The sequence below is a fragment of the Nasonia vitripennis genome, chromosome 1 (assembly GCF_009193385.2).
Source record: "Nasonia vitripennis strain AsymCx chromosome 1, Nvit_psr_1.1, whole genome shotgun sequence".
Taxonomy (NCBI): domain Eukaryota; kingdom Metazoa; phylum Arthropoda; class Insecta; order Hymenoptera; family Pteromalidae; genus Nasonia; species Nasonia vitripennis.
In genome coordinates, this window is record NC_045757.1 from 25117132 (window position 1) to 25138374 (window position 21243).

At 34.3% G+C, this 21243-nt stretch overlaps 1 protein-coding gene across 8 annotated transcripts; it reads left to right on the forward strand.

Moving 5' to 3' along the window:
- Positions 1 to 12223: 12223 nt before the first annotated feature.
- Positions 12224 to 21049, forward strand: LOC100463241 (odorant receptor 49b). Of its 8 annotated transcripts, none has more exons than XM_016981325.3 (10): positions 12224 to 12347; positions 12985 to 13190; positions 14312 to 14440; positions 14666 to 14783; positions 15155 to 15416; positions 15577 to 15675; positions 15890 to 15980; positions 16052 to 16185; positions 16250 to 16382; positions 20527 to 21049. In XM_016981325.3, the coding sequence occupies exons 2-10, from the start codon at positions 13032 to 13034 to the stop codon at positions 20575 to 20577; spliced, it is 1176 nt and encodes a 391-aa protein (XP_016836814.1). In that variant the 5' UTR covers positions 12224 to 12347; positions 12985 to 13031; the 3' UTR covers positions 20578 to 21049. The 8 variants fall into 8 exon arrangements, with proteins under 8 accessions (XP_016836814.1, XP_031789458.1, XP_032452008.1 ...); XM_031933598.2 differs by having other exon boundaries at positions 12227 to 12347; positions 13002 to 13190; XM_031933596.2 differs by having other exon boundaries at positions 12239 to 12405; positions 13002 to 13190.
- Positions 21050 to 21243: the final 194 nt, after the last annotated feature.

Here is a 21243-nt window from a genome sequence, read left to right on the forward strand (position 1 = left end):
GCAATACAGTTAAATAAGACTGATATACTTATGAATAAGCCATTCTATGTTGGGCTTGTAGTTTTAGATCTCTCCAAGACACTGATGTATGATTTTCATTATAATTATATACGGCAAATGTACAAAGATAATTATAAATTATTATACACAGATACTGATAGTTTTATATATGCTGTTAAATGTGATGATTTTTATGAAGATATGAAGAAGAATATTCATAAATTCGATACATCAGATTATCCGGCAGACAATGTATTTAATATGCCATGTGTTAATAAAAAGGTCGTAGGACTTATGAAAGATGAATGTAATGGTCAGATTCTTACAGAATTTTTTGGATTGAGAAGCAAAATGTACAGTACACGTGTTAATAATCAAGATAGTATGAAAAAAATCAAGGGTATCAAAGCTTGAGTTGTAAAGAAAACCATTGAATTTAATGACTATTTGGACTGTCTACGAAATTCACGCATTCAGAGTCGAGAGCAGTACGCTATAAGATCCAAACTTCACAAGGTGGAGACCATTAGACAGAGGAAGATTGCTCTCAGTCCTTACGATGATAAAAGATTTCTTCAAGATAATACTACTGATACTATAAAAGTATAGTAAGGGGGCACTATAAAATATTACAAAATGGGTAAGTTCGAATTATACACATACGCACATATTTCAAGTAAAATTCAATTTAGAAACATCTGATTCCAGCAAAGAGAAGCGTGTACGATTCAAGGAAGAACCAACCATACACTTGATGTATAAATGGAAATTTGCGCATCATGAAGCTCGATATAGCAAGTGGGAGCAGGTTGCACGTGATCGAGAACGTTTTAGGAAAGAATTTTACAAATAAATGAAATTATATTGCCAGTACTTGTAAAAAAATTGAAGGAAATGTAAATAAATGAACAATAAATTTGACATCAATTATAATTTATTAATGTTTTATTTTTTTACATATCATTTTTATTAATCCAACTGTTGTGAGTATCGTCAAAACCTAACCATTTTACACAAACTCTATCACCACTTTTTCTTAAAACTTTCTCAATCAAATAGACATCGCAAGTCCGAAAATGGGCCGATGGGGGATTATTTTGGACCGATGCAAGTAAAGATAGGTCGTAGACGTGAGAAAAGATGGGGCGCGTTATTCACATGTTCAACTACCCGCGCGATACATATTGAACTGGCACATAGTCTGAGTACCGACTCGGCGATAATGGCCTTACGCCGTTTTTCAGCTAGAAGAGGTACGCCTGTATGTGTTTATTCGGACAATGGGGCGAATTTTAGGGGAATGGCCAAAGAGTTGTCTGACGTTATAAAATTGATAAATCGCACATAAATCGACAATTTTGCTATCAAAAATAATGTAGACTTTAAATTTAATCCGCGGACCGCTTCGCATCCATATGCGAAGCGGTATCCATATCCCAAGCTCCACCCGTGTGGAGCTTGGGAGCGCATGATTCGTTCAGTTAAAACTTCATTGGCAGTAGTATTGAGGGAACAGGCTCCTAGAGAAGAAGTTCTTTTGACGTTGCTAGCCGAAATTGAACATAGTGTAAATTCTCGGCCGTTGACACATGTGTCAATTGATTCACGCGATGAGGAGGCATTAACACCAAATCATTTTTTATTGGGTTCATCATCGGGTCAACTCAGAATAAATAAGTTCGATTTTCAGTCGAAGTGCTTACGAAAAGCTGGAAAATAGCACAGTTTTTCGCGGATTCATTTTGGCGACGCTGGTTAAAAGAGTTTCTTCCTACGTTAATCCCGAGTAAGAAATGGCGAGAACAGCAGACGCCGTTAAAAATAGGCGATATAGTTTTAATGTTAGATGATAAAACCGAAAGAAATGAATGGCGTAAGGATGTGATTGTACGAGTCTTTCCGGGTTCTGACAGTCAAGTCCGAGTGGCTGAAGTCAGAACCGCGAATGGTAGTCTGAAGAGACCTACTAGAAAGCTGATAAAATTCGCTGATGTACAAAACCCGTGATTTTGTACGGGGGGGGGGGGGGAGAAATGTTCCCGATATACACAATTTTGCAGATAAGCGCATCGCACCGTGGATCTACAGAAGCCACAGTGTAGGCTCGCGGCTCACTCAATTCTACAGTTATCGAGTGAGTGCCGCTTTCTCTCCCTTAGTCATTGAAATGACTTATTAGCAGGAGAGGCTACACTGGCCCTGTGGCACTAAGACAAGAGAGGCGAAGTGTCGCTCTTGTGCTTAGAGGGCCGCAGATGCGTTTTATCCGTGGAATAAGTACGCTTGATAGTGGCCTGCGTGTATAAATTTAGTACCAAGCGTGATTTGTGATTGAGAACGTAAATTAGTCGGCAACGCTCGCGTGCGCAGTTAATATTCGAAAAATGTAATCGAGGTTCCTGACGTGGGTTTTCTGTTCGTGAAACAAAATGAGAGTTTTCCCTACGTCACAGGCTTCGGCCTGGGCAAATGCGGGAACAGCTCCGACGTAGCATCGGGGTTTTTCCTGAGTTTTTCTAGTACAATCGAGCCTTTGTATGCGTGAAAATATGGAGTCGGTTGTGTGTGTTTTTTCGAACGATCAGCGACGATCGGGTCGAGCAGCGGCTCGGCTCGGTGAGGGTGGCTGTAGCAGCAGCTCAGTTCTGTTCAGGACACGAAGCTGTTAACCTCGTGCCTGATTGTACGACTAACAATTTTACATCTGAACAGAAATAAATTATTTAAATTCAGCTTCGCTCAATTCTTATTCTCATAACTCCCTGTCACCTTCCTTTTGCACGATAGTCGCTCACTGGAGTGAAAACAGGATTTAATTTTCATGTTCATGATACCGAGAAAATTCGAATGATTGTCAAACCAATTTTGACTGTCTTTCAGTTATCGATGCTTCTTATAAGGTTATCAAATTTTTCGTCCATGTAAAATAATTTAAATTGTTTTGTAGGGTAATCATGTATGAGTAACCTGCAAGTTTTTTCCATGATTCTGACATGGTATCACAGGTGCATCTTATACGGGAATCATATGTGTTTGATTTCGGCCCCATTTGCATAAAAAACATTCTGACGTCAGAACTGGAATAAACATTGTTGTTTATAGAAGTCGTACTTCCTAATTCGAGAGTGTGTCTTTATCGAGATGGTCAACTCCGGCTGCCGAGCTTATTGTGAATCTTACGACTCTGTCCGACACCTCTCTATATGCAATCATACGAAGTATGGTCATATCCGTCGCTACACTTACACCTTCTACTTCAAGCACCTCACCGGGGTTCATCACCACCGCCTCAGTACCTCAGAGTTCAGTACAAGCTGCTCGGATATCTTCCAGCATCGGCACACACGGAGCAGGCCGGATCTAGGATAGATCAACGGCGAACACCATCCCTTTTGTTTTTTTAGAATTTTTTCTGCTAAAATTCTTGAAAGCTCAGAGACATAAATTAGACACTTATGATTCTCACAAATTTTACCTGTTTTTGAGGCAATTATTACACCATTTTGTATTCGGGTTCCTTCTTCCAAAGGTGAAGAATAAAATAATCAATCAAACGTGTCAAAACTCTCAGCATGGATAACCGAATTCTGATCAAACTGGCTTGGAAGATAAAATAAGTAACTTCCTACTGACATATTTATAAAACTTTTAACGATTTCATTGCGACTATTGCATATAAGTTTGACTTCAAAAAGAAAAAATAATCTTCTTTTTCTTCGATTCGCTTACACGTTTTCCCAGGAAGTATTTGAGAAGCTTTACACTCGGTATTTTAAGATGTACAGCCACCGGTAATTGTACACGGAAAAAAATGGTTGGTAACGGTAACAAGCCGCTTGGCAAAATACGCACCAACTATTTTTTTGATTAACCTAACCAATAATTTAATAAATGTTACCAAAAAAGCAGGTAACTTACCAATTATTTTATTATACTTACCAAGTACTTGGTAAGATTAACCAAAAAAATAGTTGGTGCGTATTTTGCCAAGCGCTTTGTTACTGTTACTAACCATTTTTTTCCGTGTACTTATTAAAATGGCTATTTTAGGACTTACAAAATTTCGACAAACAACTTGACTACCATTCCAACTTTACCGAATTTAAGTTCTTTTAATGGGTATTTTGTATATTTTTAGCCATTTACATAAACGCTGGAGACCAGGACGGAGGGAGATTCATCCTTCAGGAAAAGGGGGAGATTCGAATATCCGACATCTGTCAGAAAGATGGCTCCTTGAGTTCTCACTTACTTTATGACATTTTTGTACCATTTTATTAGACTTTTATTAAAAAAAAACAACTAAAAATATTATTGAACGCTCGCGAATAGAATCGAGTCCGCTCACATAAAACTACTATGTAAAGTTATCGCACACTCAGAGAATTCATCACGATCCGAATCCGTCAACAACAAAGAGAATGCACTCTACAAAGATATTAATAAATTAAACACCATGACGAAGCGACGATAAGAATGACGCTTACCCACAAGTATACTACAAACACACCGCGAATAAAAGGAAGAAGCACGTGTTTCAAAGCTGAGAAGTCGTTGATATACGTAGTCTACACCATTGCGAACGTACGGACCGAGCGCTGAGCAGGTCGTAAAAGTCGTGATAAATTAGATAATAGAGCTTGGGAACACATCGGAAGGCGAGAATAAGACCAGTTGCATTACTAGAAGAGGAGAAATTTTTATCAACTAATAATAAAATTCAGGTTGGTCCACATATTCCAAAATTCAAATGCCGAGAGGAGAACATCGACGTCTAAGCATCTAATTAGCCAAGTACTCACCCCTCTGGTAAATTAGTAAAAGACGATTACAAGGAAGCGGAGGATATATTATAAACTCTGAAGCGCAAGCCGAGGGGACTCTCAATTTTTATAAAATACGTGGACCGTGCGCAAGCTCTGCCCGTTTCTCTACCGTCTCTTTATTTGGAAGTAAAAACTTAATCGTCTTGTATCGCTGCCGTGTATTGCTGTATTCGAAAAGGCCATATTTCATAGAATTCCGAACATTCGTGCGTGCGTCAGTGTAACCTTATTGTGATTAAATTAAACAGTTCAAGCAAATTAAATAACTCTGCAACTTAATACGTGTATGTGTGTGTATTATTTCGCGGCCTCCTAAACCTTCCTGCATCGATCCAATCGCGCCTCACAACAACAACTGAGAAAACGAACAGGTGGCGAACTTGTCCGGACCTAACGACGATAAAGGTAAGTGTCACTCAGTACGGCAATAGGCCAATAACGCATCCCTCCCATTTCGCAAGGGTACTCTCGGACAGTTGTCTCCGGCTGTTCTTCAGGATCGCGGAGATAGCTAAGCACCGTCGGCGCCCAAATCTATTATTTAGAATCTCTGTCGTCCTTCGTGCTTCTATATTTTTAAGCAACCGCGAAACGTTACTATCCTTCGACTGGCAACTTCGAGTCGTTCAAAACCATCACGAAGACTGGTGACTGATAAAGCTTATCATTTCAGAAAAAGATAATATAAAAATCTATCCCGATTTTGATAAAAAAAGCTTTCTGAGTACCGTTGGCAGCAACTAGAGGAAATGCCACTAGAAAGTCTAGCACTCGTCCGTGATAAAACAAAAAATTGCGTTGAGCTACAGATTTTCCACGTTTATTGTAAAAATATAGTCGTGTTTCCCGTAGTGATTTTTCAGCGAGGGAAACAATCATCGGCAAGCGGCGTTAGCGATCGTCTGCAAAGGTGACGCAGCGTCAGTAATGCTGTTTTGTAACTGAATTTCCGATTAAAATGTATGTGTATTTACTTTTAATTTTTTTACCTTGCTTTCGCATGATAATTACTCGCGCAAGTGACAACTATCGAATTAAATTCGAACAAAATCTTTGTAATCCCGATTATTTTTACGACTGCTTACGGATGCAAAATTAACCAAGGAATATATAATTATGTGCTTGCTATAAAATTATCCATAACCAAATATAATACAGAAATAATAAAAAAAGACAAAATCGTTTGAACATATAATACGATAACTATATTAACCGGATTCAAATTTAAGGATTAAAAGTAACTATTTCGGGGAGACAAAATCGAAAAGTTGATAGCATAAGTTTTTATTCGAGTTTGCATCAGTTTAATTTATCGCATTTACACATAGATCACGAATCCGCCTACTTTCGATTAAAAGTAGGCAGCTTACCTGATATCGCTGCACAGTGGTCCGCGATAGTTGCTCTTTCAGTCAACATCCCCTCGATCACGGAAGTAAGTTCCGGAGGCAGGGTTTCGGTTGCCGAGGTGAATCTGAACGAACCGTCTGTCGGGATGAAGGCGATATTTTTGGTCCGCTGCATTGCATTGCGGCTGTCTTCTCGCCATCGTTGTTCACTTTTTTTCTACTCGAAATTTTGTTCAAGTTATTTACCGAGAAAAAGTATGATTTCTCGTTTAAACTGTTATGTAATTTTTGCTATTTTCTATGAAAGCTATTATCATCGTTACCAGATTCATTGAACAAATGATAAGCTTTTTTCACGATTCGCGATAAACGTACAGCTATTTTCTTTTAGAGCTGTGGGTCATCTAGATTGTACCTATCAGCTTCCTTTACGAGTTCTTTAAACGCACCTGCTCTGTATAGACTGCGAACATTCCAAGTTCCAACCCTTAAGTCCCTTTTGTTTCGGATTTGATTTTTTTGAGCCATGATGTTATGTTAAAACCCGCGCGCTTCGGATCCTGTTCCGATCGCAGGTGAGTCCACCGTTCTAGAGGTGATAACCCCCATACCTCTCTAGAACTAAGTATGAGAGCTTTCCGACTTTGACGAGGACAGTGTCAATTCGTCGTCAGACACACTACGGTTTCATTCTCGCATCCTAACGCCCCCCTGCAAGGCAGCGCGCCTTCGCTGGCATCGTTACCGCGTAAGACCAGGTGACGAATCATTCTACACATCTCCTTTCGGGGCAGTAGTCATCGTTCCCGCATCCTCCTCGGCAGCAGGATTTTTGCCCATTTTTGTAATGTGTGATGAAAGAGATAGATTGAGAGATAAGAGATAATGTGAAGTGTTTTTGTTGTTGTGGTGCTTGCGTAGTGTTTCTAGATAAATGCGTTCGACAGTGTGGGCTCATCACACCCACGCCTGTTCCTATCGGCTGTCCGCGGCTGCTTATTCAATTTATTCGCAGCTAACCTCTTTCTCAGGGGCTGTTCCTCTATCCGCAACCTAAGGACGCGCTGTGTAGTGGTGATAGGCACCCACCCGTCCGATCTGGACGACAACGCCCAAGACCCGCTTAGGGTAGCGGCATTGTAACAGAACTTTTGTATGATAGTAATAAATATTAAAAATATACTTTTTAAGTTATATATGTAGTATGTTTTGTAGGTTTTCAAGGTAAAAATAAAAAGTTTTGGAAAATCCGATAACACCGTCCGAAAGTAGAGGAAAAAATGGACAGCAACATTTAAATTAAACGTTTTTAAGCGGTATGTGTTAGTACACTGAAAAAAAACACAGTCATTTCTGCTGTAAAGTCCGGAAGTTTTAACTGTTCAGTAAGAACAACGGTGTGCCACTGGTAGTTTTGGCGAGTCACGACTCGTAAAATTGGTCGCTTACGCGGGACACCAGCAAAAACGACCGAACTGATTCTTTAAAACTACTGAACTCTACGGTAATTTTGGCGAGTCTTCGTACAATGACGGATTACTGGTGCGATTTCAGTTAAAATGGCTGAGTTTTTTTTTCAATGTAACAAAAACGCAAAACAAAAAAATAATTTAGCTGTCGCGCGCGCTGCGCTTAAGTTGATATAAACTGCCATAATATATTTAAAATCGCACATACTTATCTATACCCATCTTTACTGTGAACTGCTTACATAAATACGCATTCGCATTTATCCATCAGGAACATTCTTATATTTGCAAAGAATAGTATATTTCACTAACCTACGACTGTTATAAGTTTTCCCACAGATACGCTGTGACCAGCCGAATTAGTGCCTTCGTCTTAAAGAAACCGATTTTTATGAGCGAACTTTGTGGGTGGCTGAGTATTAGCGCGTGCCGCCTCGTCGAATACTGTAGCTTTTATAGCTCTTGGAGTTTCCCCGAGTACGGCGCGTCGATCCATCTATCTGTCCTCTTTATGACGAAGGACGTACGAGAGATTATAAATCGTTTTAGGGTCACCAGGTATTCAATGCTTACTGATATTTCCTGGATCCATAATAGCACACTCGATCTCACTTCTCGATGCTTGCAACCTAACACAAATCTTCCTTGATATACTTTGGAAAAATGTTTAAGCTTATACCTTCTATTGAGCACTATTCGATCAATATTGAAGATTCAAAATCTATAATTAGTGATGTAAATTAAAAACTGAGAGCAAGACCATTGATCCGCATTTATCCATTTTCCGCTGTCTACCGGCACCACTACTAGTCTAACATGCGTGTTTTAAAAATACAGCATCAGTGTAATCGAGTTTTAACGTTTAGAAAAATGATACACATATAAGTACTGTGTCCTGTGAAAGTTTCAACTATAAGCTAAGAGAAGGTTTTTATATTACATTACAATACTATAATGGCAAGTCGTACTTTACGGCACGACGTGAGCGTCGTGAGTACGCTTTATGCCATGCCATGAAGAATGACTTGTGACACGTAGATCGTACATTATTTCATAGCACTGGGTGGCATAAGTCCGCATCTATGTCACGCCTATCCGTGGCATAAATAGTCCATTATTGCACCGTGCTGATCGCCTTCGCTACGCTCGGGCGCTAACTGCACGGTGCAAAAATGGATTGTTCAGGTCACGGATAGGCGTGACAGCGGATTTATGCTAGTCAGTGCTATAAAATAGCGTACGATACTCGTGGCATAAATAGTCCGATACGGCACGGCGTTTAGCTCCATCGCTACGCTTGGGTGCTAATACAGGCCGTGCCGTAATGGACTATTTATGCACTTGTATCGTAATATACTGTTCTAATAACATGCTTTTATAGTTACCTGTTTTTATAAATAAGCGAATATATAATTGCAGTTTACATCACACAAAAAAGTTTAAAAATTTTTTAAAATAGAAGCTTGCAGTATGCGATTATTATAGAACCATATTTCATTACGAATAGTATAGAGTAGTAGTTCAATTCAAGCAGTGCCTATAAACGCTTTCGTAAAGTAAAGAGAATAATGCTCATTTATAATAAATGACAAACTACGACATTATGCATAGGCAATATTTACAAACCATCGACATGTGTCACTCATCGTTAAAGCAATTGTAGATATGCGCGCGTGCAAAAAAAAGAATAAAATCTAAAGGAGAAAAAGAAGAAGGAAATGTTCATATCACAAAGATAGTGGATATTATTCCATAGCTATCTAAAATGCTGGATTCAAGCGAAATTTTTAGCAACAAATATTTCATATTGAATAAGAAAATGTTGATCGTAATTTTTATTTGGCCTTACTAAAAGAAATATTTGAGAATATTTGTAAATACATTTATCATTTTAGCTATTCATACGATGATGATACCTCAGGTATTTTATTATGATACTTAACACAAAACTTTTTCTGAGTGCATGAAATGTACTATTTTGTAACACATGCACGATTTTCACGTTTTTTGACCTATAATTAGGGACAAAAGTAGTCGTTTTCCGACCGGCGGGCAAAAAAAGCAGCAGCGGGCGCAAAAGTACTTTTGCGCCCGTTACTCAATTCATTGGCCAATCTTCTAAACTCGTGTGAAATTCAACAAGAGCAGTTTGAAACGCGAAAATCAGTACATGCGTTAGAAAAAAGATTTTTGTAACACAAGAACGATCTTCGCGTTTTTCATACCTATTAAGCAGGCGTAAAGTAACTTTATTCACGACTGACCTATAATAGCCACTTTATTCGCTGAAAAGCGGTACCAAAGTAGCATTTTATTCCCTCATAATTTTTTTCCGCAAAATGCGGGAATAAAGAATATTGCGGGAAATAAACTCATTATTCCCGCAAAATGCGGAAAATTTTTTTAATTTTGCAACAATGTTAAAAAGTAGAAAAATAATAAAAAAAAATTTTTTAATTTTGAATATTTTAAATATTTAAAAAAATTGTATTAATTTATTTAATTTAGCTGTTGTAGGACCCACTTTTCAAGAAATAAAGTGACTACACAGTTCTGTCGTGAATAAAGCACCATATGCAACACGTAAAGTCGATTATTCCCTCGGGTGATTTATTGCCCGAGCTTCGCTCTCACCCGCAGGAATAATCAACGGCTTTACTCCCTTGTTGCATAATGTACTATTTTTCAGAACAACGGGCAAACAAAATTTTAGCGGGCGTTTTTTTTTTTTTTTTAACAACCCATCAGCTTGTACTGCAAATTTTACACTCGGCCTAAAATAGCCCACTTTACGCCCTTAGTATACAATGTACTATTAGTTACTCTATTTGATTCTAAACAATCGAACTAACATCATATTATTTTCTTTGAAAAAGGCGAAGAATCGTCATCCACCTGCACAAAATTATCGAACGTACCTTCCATTTGAAATGTCATTACCATGAGACCCATTTATTCTTGTTGCTAATGGCTCTCATATGTTAAATATGTACCTAACTATTCTAGAAAGTTACGCTCTAAAAAAAGGCGTTAAAACTGATTTGTTATTATAATTAATAATAATAAGTCCGACCGGTAATACGTACCATGGCAGACACAAAGTAGTTTTTTCTGAAGATACATTGCAAGCAGACGGATTAGTCCTTTGTTTTAATAGGTCCCAAAATTACTCGTTTTCCAAAACTTTGCTGATTTTTATGGGCGACGCTGCTTTAAGCCGGACGGTGCTTTTGTATGCTGAGGGTAGATAAATAATTTTAATTGTTTAAATGATTCTTTGTACCTATATTACAATTGTGGTAAGTATTTCAGCAATCCAGTTCGCAATAATAGCTGTGGAGTAATAAAATAGTAGCGGAATAGATAGTGTCCAGCAAGTTTGATAAAGTGATTGTAAATGGTCTGGCAGTACGATTCATTGGGACCGATTGACTCAGCATAACTATAGTAATAAACATACTGAATGAAATATTTTATTTTAATCCAGTTTTCATATTGGATGAAAATAAAATAAAAATAAAATTCGACAAACTCATTTTACAAATACAGGGATATTTAATAATAACCGCTTCATGATGATTCTGATATACATACCTTTTATTCAATTGTAAAATGTTACATAATTTATTAAAGCTTGTGTCTACAAAGCATGCGCAAAGTACCCGATTCTCACACTTAAACCGAATCTTGAAACATAGCGTTTTGCGCGAGGTGTGCTCGCTTGCATTAAACATGTGCGGATCATTGATATTTATTGCAAGAACATAATTACAAATACATATAGCTATGACAGTTCATTAGATTATATAATATACTTAAGGAAGAAAGAAATTCTAGTAAAATTGATGAAAATTATTAATAGAAAAAAAATCCTCTCTTAAAAGAGAGATGACTGGATGTTGTGAAGCCGTTGAAGTAATAAAGCAACTTGATTTATTGAAAAACGAACATCCGGTCTGAATGTAGTTTCGATTTTTAACTTCTAATTTCAAGAAAATTGAGCACATAAAGCGCGCATTGGATTTAGCTATCAGTACTGTAAAATGCACAGTTTGATACTAGCGCGAGAATGTCATTTTGTCATTGTATAGCGGTTAAACAAAAATTTACACACGGCTAAAATAACATTTTCGTATTATTTTGGCATGGTGGGTGCAAAGCTTGTTTTAGCTTACGTTATTTCGATGCAGCGTACGCATAACCGCGTTTGTTTAAGTGTAGTATTGACTTATATGGCTCTCACACGATCTGGTTTCATTTGCAGCATCTTATATTATTTACTATTTTTACATATTATGTGTACACATTTCTTCAATATTTTTAGAATCCACGCACATTGACTGCAATAATGCTTCTAATAAAAGCCACGTTGCCTGCAATGATGCCAATATTTTTCTACATGTGATATTTAATTCAAAAAAGCGCCATAGATAATAACTCCGTAATTACAAAAAATTAGTCTATAACGCAAAATAATTACTTAAATACCATGCACATTAAAAACTTTTTATAACCCAACCCATTTGCATTTGTGATGACCCTATATCCCGGCTGCTATTATCTAAGGTTTAAGCTAAAGATTTTAATAATTGCACTTGCTTTTGTTTCGCACATCACTCCTTCCGTTCAATTCCTGTAATAACACACCATTAAAACAGATAAAAACTTATAGCAATCATATTAAAACGTTTTTACAGTAAAAAGTAAAAATATTTTTAGGATTTGTATAAGCAATAACTAAATTTTATGTCGTATGCATGTGTATGTGTATGTGCAGACTTTTTTGTAAAGTGAAGTGCGAATTTGTTCACCTATTGTAACCTGAATTTATATTCATTTTCAAAGTTTCAGATTACAATATTTTTACAAAATTACTCTTGCAAAATATTTTTAGGATAAGGGAAGTTAAATTAGTAGCATTAGTATTCTATTATAATTTGAAATATACTAATTTCGATAATGTTTTGTACGAAAATTGTTTTATAGCACTGCGTGGCATAAATCCGCATTTATGTCACGCCTATCCGTGGCATAAGTAGTCTTTTATTGCACCGTGCATATCGAGCTAACCTCACAGTGCAAGAAAGGACTGCTAATGCCACGGATAGGCGTGACAGCGGATTTATGCTAGTCAGTGCTATAAAATATCATACGATACTTACACGCGTCATAAGTCGATCTTCATGGCACGGCGTTAAGCGCACTCGCTACGCTCGGGCGCTTATACACGCCGTGCCGTAAAGTACGACTTATGCCACTAGTATCGTAATGTACTAGTATGAGTATTTGTTAATTATTATTAGTTCTTAAAGTAAAAAATATTAATAATTATTACGCAAGAAAACGTGTTACTTTAGAAAGGCTACACTATAAGAATCAAATACAATATGGATGTCCAGAAAGTAGAAGAAGTTTATGATCAACATTTAAGAATAAACAAAACTTTACAAATACACTCCGGATTGTGGCCATATAGACCAATCAAAGAAAAATTAATTCGTAGAACAATAGTGTTCATAATGATGGCTATATTCATTTTCCCCCATGTAAGCTGCTGCATTGTTAATTTTAAAGTATTTCAACACATATTTAGTTAACGATTCCAGGCAAGCTTTATTTCGTATCAAATTGTTCGTTAAAAGAAGTTAGCTATGACTAAGGATTTTTTATTTACAAATACCTTTTATTAATCTAAATGTATTTGATTTGTAATAATAGAACTGTTATTAAAAGTTGCAATTTTTTAAAATGATTAAACTTTTGTTTTTGATATCAATTTTTAAAAATATGCCATAACATAGCTTATATTTAATAAATATATTTACATATATGTGAATAATTGTTTATTAATTAATTTAAAGCTACCTATACTATAAGCTAATGAATTAACTGATGCTTTGTATCTTTGTGCAGTTTGCTAAAATACTTGTTTGTTTCATAAGCATATGTTTTAGCTGTTACGATTGCATTACAAAATAATGTACAATTTTAATTTTTGGGCTTTTTGTACCTATTAATCGGGACTAAAGTGACTTTTTTGACGGGCAGGCAAAATAGTACATCTTAAAACTAGGGGCGAAAATGGGCTTTTCCAAACGAGGATGATGCTTGAGCACGAGTGGTAGTCGAGGACGTCGTAGGCGCGAGGTGGACACGAGTGCTCACACATCATCCGAGTATGAAACAGCACATTCGCCCCTGTTGTTCACCGTATTTTTCATAACAAGTATATAAGAAAGACCATTTTTTGTCGCCTATGAAGTTGATCGAGAATAGAGTTTTTCGAGTTGTCAACTACAGTTTTTCGCCTACGAAGAAGTAGAGCGAAAATAGAGTTTTTCAAGCCTGAAGCGAAAGGCCGTTTTAGTATTTTTGTGTGTACATAATCATATAAAGACACCGACACATAGATATTCACATATATCTGAGGCGAAAGTGTTTTTTTTCCTAGAGGCAAAAGTAAGCACTACTCGCATCACCCATTCTATACTCCTGTGGTTTTCAGTCATTTTTACTTGTATAGGATCAATTTTTTAGCACTTTCTATTAAAACATACTAATATACATATAGTATTATTGATATTAACTTTAGTGGTATAACTCAAAAACTATTTTTATCGGTTAATAAAATTTTTATTTGTTTTATAATTATCCATTTTTTTTCAAGATAAATGGGATGAGAACGTGGTGTGGCAAGAATATGGATTTAGTTTTATGCGGAGAAAACTTCGAAGGTGTATTATATTTGGGTGTAGTAACACTTAAATATTACGTTACGATTTTGAGCGAACCTAGGGTATGTAGAAGGAAAATGAAATCATTTATTGTTTTATCTATTGTGGCTTTATAGTATGTAGGGAAAGAAAATAATAAATGGTATATTGCACGATATTAAACTAAAATGCATTAAAGAATCTAATTTGTTAATTTTATTTAATCAGAAATTTTTTTTTTTTTTTTTTTTGAAAGACCACAAGTTTGGAATATTAATTTAATAATACTTTATACTTTTCTTACGAAGATAATGCAAATACACAAACAAATCGCAAAAAATTGGTCAACTTTAACAGACAGTGAAGAACAATCAATTTTAATCAAGCATTCTAAACAAGGCAAAATAGTAACAATTCTTTATTTAGGTACGATATGTTTCTATTTATTAACTTTGTTCATTTATATTAGTTGGTATGTAGCAGGCAAATACAACAATTTTCATATTTCCAATAATAACATTTTGATTTATAATCTTTTTGTTGTACATAAAAGTACAAGACAAAAGTCAGTATAACCTCTTCATATAAACTAGCATCATTACAAATAAAATTTACTAACAATTTTATCGAGCATTACAAATTAATGACAGTTTCTTCATAAATACCTATTTAAGTATTTATAAGATTTAACTTTTTTTAACTTATTAAAATTCAAAAGATATCAAGAAAAAAAATAAAACAAACTCGTTTCATGCCATATTTAGTTAAGGTCATTCTACAAATGAATTTATTTTTAGTTTACTTGTATGCCGCAGGATTTGCTTTCTCTCAAGTGTCAATGGTGCCTGTGATTCTTGATTATATTTGGCCATTAAATGAGTCCCGACCAAAAATTCTTATTGTACATGCAGAATATATTATTGACCCATTACAGTATTATTTTGAGCTTTATGGAGCATATTGTATATTGACATTTGTAAACTTGACTGTGCTAATAAGTATTGATACTGCATTCTCATCAATAGTTTATCAAAATCTCGGAGTATTCTCTATCGTTAAGTAAGACATGTTCACTATAAATCCAATTAATTGATACAAAAAATTCACAAACTCCGATCGCTCAGTCCACTCGATGCACAATAATTTATACTAAATTATATCACATAATTTCAAGTTTCGGCAGGGGTGCACATAATATTCTATTTATTTATTCTTATAGGAATCGGTTGAATGCTGTCACAAAACGTCCGAATGAAAAAAAAGATAATGCTTATGAGTTGATCGTTGGTGCTATTCGGTTGCATAATAGTGCTTTACAGTAAGTATATAAAAACTGTTTGCAATTAATCTTATGATTTAGTTTTTATCTATGATTTATTATTATATATTTTAAATGTCATTATTGTAATCTAACGTAACAGAGTTAAAATAAACCAAAATAAAACATATTATGTTAAATAGTACAAACAAGCTAAATAAATCAATTATTATTTTGTTCTAACAATATATATTTAATCAAATATTCAACATAGGTTTAATGATCTCATTGAAATGTCTTACCGCAAAACGTTTCTTATTATTTTGGGATACACAATACTATTTCTAAGTGTTGGAGGTGTTATAGTAAGTTTTGATATTTAACACGTGTCTGTATTAATATTTTTTGTATTATTATGGACCATTTATTTTTACAGCTTATAGAACAAACGAACATAATGCAATTTATTAGATTAGCAATGATAGAAGTTGGTGTAATGATTCACTTGTTATATTTAAGTTATCCAGGACAAAAAGTTTTAGATTACAGTTCCAGCATTTGTCAGGAATCGTAAGTATGTTTCAAAGACTTTTTAATATTCAATTTTTAAACTCAAATGGTTTTCCGTGATCAGGTATACGAATGAATGGTATTTGATATCAAAGAAATCTAAAATTTTATTAAAATTTATGATGTTACGATGTATTAAACCGTCTGTCTTAACCGCTGGAGGATTATACATTATGAACTACGAAAATTATGGCATTGTAATGTACTAATCTAAATTATAAGTTGCATTTATTATTCAAAAGAACTGTTTTTGGGTTGTCGTGTTCAAATGTACGTTTTCTGCACATGCGATTTATTTATATCTTGAAACATAAATTGTTGAATGTCCTATTAGTATAAAAAGGAGATGTTAATCATATTCTTCCTGCAACTGGCTAAAATTTTTCGAGTTTGATCTCTATGAATGAGCGAGTTTTTTAATTTTCAAGGCCAAGTGGACAGATAACCTGCACGTGAAAATAAAAACTTCAACAGAGTAAAGCTTTCTCTCTCCAAAAATTAATTTTTTCAGAAAGTTTACTCAGTGTGGATTATATACTTGCCATCGATAGAGCACACCTCACGATTTAATCTGCGAATCGGAAACTCTAAGTTGTGTTATTTTCCGTGGCAAGTTTTGATATGATTTAATAAGCGCCATATTTAAATTTGAAATCTAATGTACATAATTAGTAGTATTTTAAAAATCTTTTGTAGGATACTTTTGGAAAAACCCAAAAGATGGATTTCATCTCGTATATAAGCGCATTATAAATTCATAAATATTTTAGGGCAAATGTGACGCTATTGTGCCAGACATACGGTACAACAATGCTTCCTTGTGAAAGTATACTTACCAGGTTATTGCCTGTCCCGTAAAAGATTTATCTTATAAATTTCTACGTTTTAGTATCAGTTCATTGAAAAATAACTAGGGACAATCTTAATAGTTTAATTTATCAAAATTGTCAATAGCTGTAATGAATATAGTACAAAAACTCGTTGCCAATTCTTTGGCACATGGCTTCCTCCGACTAAATATATAGTTTCAATAGATAAAATATTGTTCGAATATACAGTGAATTAATGCTTTTTATAAATATTTTTAATCTTAATTATTTTACTAAAGAAACAATTGTCTTAGCAAAAGACTATTGTAATCAGAAAGATTCGATAGTCTCCAAAATCTTAAGGCGCACGCTCTTACTACTGAGCCACGCACTACCTGTACCTAAATAACACGACTAGCTGTTAGACGAGCGCTTTTTCCGTCCACCATCCATCACAATGTCAAATCATATAATTTTCATGCAAAAATTAAAACCTCAATATTTTGAATACTATAGGGCCCTCATAACCTCATAAAACCATGAATTTTCTCAAAACATTCTGAACTTTCGTTAGCGAGTTGTAAAGTTTAACAAAAATAGTAATTTTCAGTTATACAGGGTATACAGGGTGATGATGAGACAAAGTATTTGAATCCTGATATCTTTTAAACTAAACGGTTTTATAAGCTGCAAAAAGAACCTAGCCGAGGTGATCAAAAGATCGATATTTTCCCAAAATTTCAACTTAATTTAAAGTTTTCTTAAATAATAATCGTATGACATAGAAAATCCAGTTTTTTTTTTGTTTTCGTTTTTTAGCTCGAAAACTAGTTGCCAAACTGGCTTAAAATTTTTACAACAAATAGATATTATCGTTTTTTATTGTCACAAATTTTTTCAAAATGTTTGATGATATAGTTTTGGAACTATTAAATTTTGTTTTAAATCACCTTTTTTATTATAACAATAGGGAACTTGCATGAGTCCGCAAATAAATTTTTTAAGTATTTAATCATTGAAAATATTAATTTTGCAAAAGATATTATAAAAATATCTTCATTAAAATTTTTTATGTATGATTGAGTTTTTATCCCTATATAAAAAATCCCTATATAAAAAAGTCATGACCGGATGAAGTGAAGCCAAGAATGCGTCAATATGATTGGCTCATGTAGTGCGCATGCGTCAAAAGTATCGTTAGAATTTTTTGATTTGTTTTTTGATTTATAAAATTGATTCTAATATTAAAAATGTAATATACTACTATAATACATATCAAATTATAATTTGTGTATTTATAATATTCTAGAGACATTCTACTCTCGAGACTATTCTATTCTCTAGACATAACCTTAAAATTTTAAAAGGAAGTTGGCGACAAAACCGCGGCAATTTTGAAATTTATATGAGCGCGAAATGAATCATATATTGTAAAGTTTGATATATTTCTGTGATAGAAAACAAATATTAAAAATATCAATCATTTATATTCCATTTAATAAGTTAATGAAAGTATAGCCTACTACAGTGCGCGCAGCGCACTGCGCCAAGTCTAGTAACAATAAAAGTAACGTTTGAATGAAGGTCACGTGATTATGACGTAACGAAATCTGCAAGGAAAGCAGTTTCACCAGGTATTGTGACGGTCACTCTATTCATTAGGACAATAGAATACCACAGTTTGACGTTTCCATCTACTACAGAGTGTACCTAATTTTAAATTTGTTTATAACACACTAACCTCAAAATGACAACTTAATTGTTGATTTTAAGGTTGTTGTGCTATAAAATAAAATATCGTATACTATTGTGAGAGATGTTTTCCTACTCGCTTCGCTCGTGCAAAAAACCTCGAGTAAGGTAGAAAACCATCTTCCACAACAGTGCACAAAACAATGAATAAAGGGTTTCTTCAAGGTACACCTCAGAACTCGCTAAAAGTTGATTTGGTTATGTTAATCACATGCATATCCGGTGCAGTTATAACTGTGTTTTTGCACTCGGGCACAAAACAATATTTATACCAATTTTGATTGGACTGTTTTTCTTTTTCGGACATTTTTGCAGTTGTTGATATTATCGTTACATTACACGATTTCCTATAAATAAAACTATTTGTTTTAGTTCCCTTTAAATGATAGGGTATTTATTTTAATTTGTTCAAATATTAAGGTGTCGTCAGCAGACCGTCATAACACGACGTTACGAACACACCGCTTTTTTCACATTCAGTGACGTCATCATCACGTGACATTATTTCAAATCATTGTCTGATTTTACAATGATTTAAATATTGTTTTACCAAGTTAATACGCGATATCAAGAGAATCGGTCAAGTACATCTGAGTTTACAACCTTAAACTACCATTTAAAATCATAACTACAAAAATGCGTGTTCCCTATTGAACGGAACGGTCAATCTTGAAAATCTTGCAGGAAAAAGTAGGCAATTTAATGCTCTTTTAGATACACTATTGTTGAATATATTGTATAAATTATATCATTAAAAAGGAGCGAATATATTTTTTTAAATCGAAAAATGGCCATAAAATGACCATAAAATGGACAGAATCATAAAAAAAATTTCCCGAATTAAGAATCAGAAAATATATAGGCGCTCTTTTGTAAAGAAAGGACAAAATTAATATAATCTGAGCTTAACTTAATTTCGATTTGTGTGTATAAGCAGCGCAATACGTCAAAACAAAGCCGTTTCGGTAACGACCAAAATTTTTCCTATAACTAGCAGAGATAGATGTACACAAGGGATTTCCTATTTCCGACATCGGTGCATCATGCACCTGTATAGTTAAAACTATCTCATGTTTGAGGTCTCTATATTACGTTTGAATTGCTATAACTGTCTGAAACTGTAGATAAAATTTCTCAAGAATGCGCCAAAAACTGTTATATTAAACAAAAATATAAATTAAAAGAAAAAATTCATGAACCACATTTGAATATCACATCCAAATTCAGACACCATATTTATATCGTGGGTCCCTACGAAAAGAAGTACGGTTCAGATTTGCTACGAAGACTAGTACGGTTCAGATTTGCCGCGAAGACTAGTAGATTTTAGATCTTTCCCACATGAAATAATGTAATTGTTTTGGAGATAAACAAATAGTTCTTTTGGTTAAAATTAATAAAATTGCAATATTTTCAGTTGCCAAAAAAATTTTGAAATATTTTCGAAATTAAAAAAATTCTTATTAAAAACTTTAATTAGAACAAAAAAATTAATATTAAATCTCATAACTTTTAAAATTTCGAAATTTTTTGGCAACTTTAAAAATATTGCACTTCTATTAGTTTTAAACAAAATAACTATTTGTTGTTCTTCCAAAACAATTAGATTTTTTCATGTAGAAAAGCTCTGAAATGTACTAGTCTTCGCGGCAAAGCTGAACCATACTAGTCTTCGTAGCAAATCTGAATCGTACTACTCTTTGTTGGGACCGACGATATAATGTCAACTGCATGAATGTTTACTGATTATCGATTTTGATATTGAATTATTGTTTTACAGATAATCAAAACTGCTATGTCTTATGTAGCTGTCTTAGCTTCATTTCGTTAACAAGAAAGCAGTTTAAAAAGTATATATGCTTTTCTTATATTATCTCAATAAAATAAGAATGTTGCTTCGCAACACAATTCATATTGTAATAATTTACAATATTATATTAATGCCCAAAAAATATTCACACAAAAATACAGCACACGACACACATATTTTTCTCAAAAACTGACAGATGAACTGTCCTATTTGAATAAAAACAACAGGGCGTTTTTAATTTCCTGACAGACCTTTTTCTTTCTTGAAACAAATAATTTTCAACGATCAACCATCCAAACATCTGCGTTCAAGATGACAGTTTTTCCACGACAGACGTGAACCAATGGACTTTTCTTCAAAAGCAGCGCAAACTATGTCTTTCTGGCAATCATAAAAATTAACGATCGCAGCAGACTACCAATCAAAACGCCCACTCCATGCGCGTGTTGGGAAAATATATTTGAACTCTATATTCAATCTTCATAATTTGTTTACGTATTATCATTTATATTTTGGCATTTTTATCGGTCAGTTTTTACTTTTTCCTATGCACTTGTTTGATAAATTTATTACTCTTATACGTCAAATATTTCATAAAATCAATGTGTAATTGTATACAAATGAGAAAAAGAATATTTCGAATTTATGTCAAAGGATTATATGTGACTGTAAAAATGAATGTTATGT

Excerpts from the sequence above, each read along its gene's own strand:
- LOC100463241 (XM_031933596.2), top strand. Across the intron at positions 15,676-15,889 it reads TTGCATAATAGTGCTTTACA|GTTTAATGATCTCATTGAAA; the intron begins GTAAGTATATAA and ends TATTCAACATAG. Across the intron at positions 16,186-16,249 it reads TCCAGCATTTGTCAGGAATC|GTATACGAATGAATGGTATT; the intron begins GTAAGTATGTTT and ends TTCCGTGATCAG.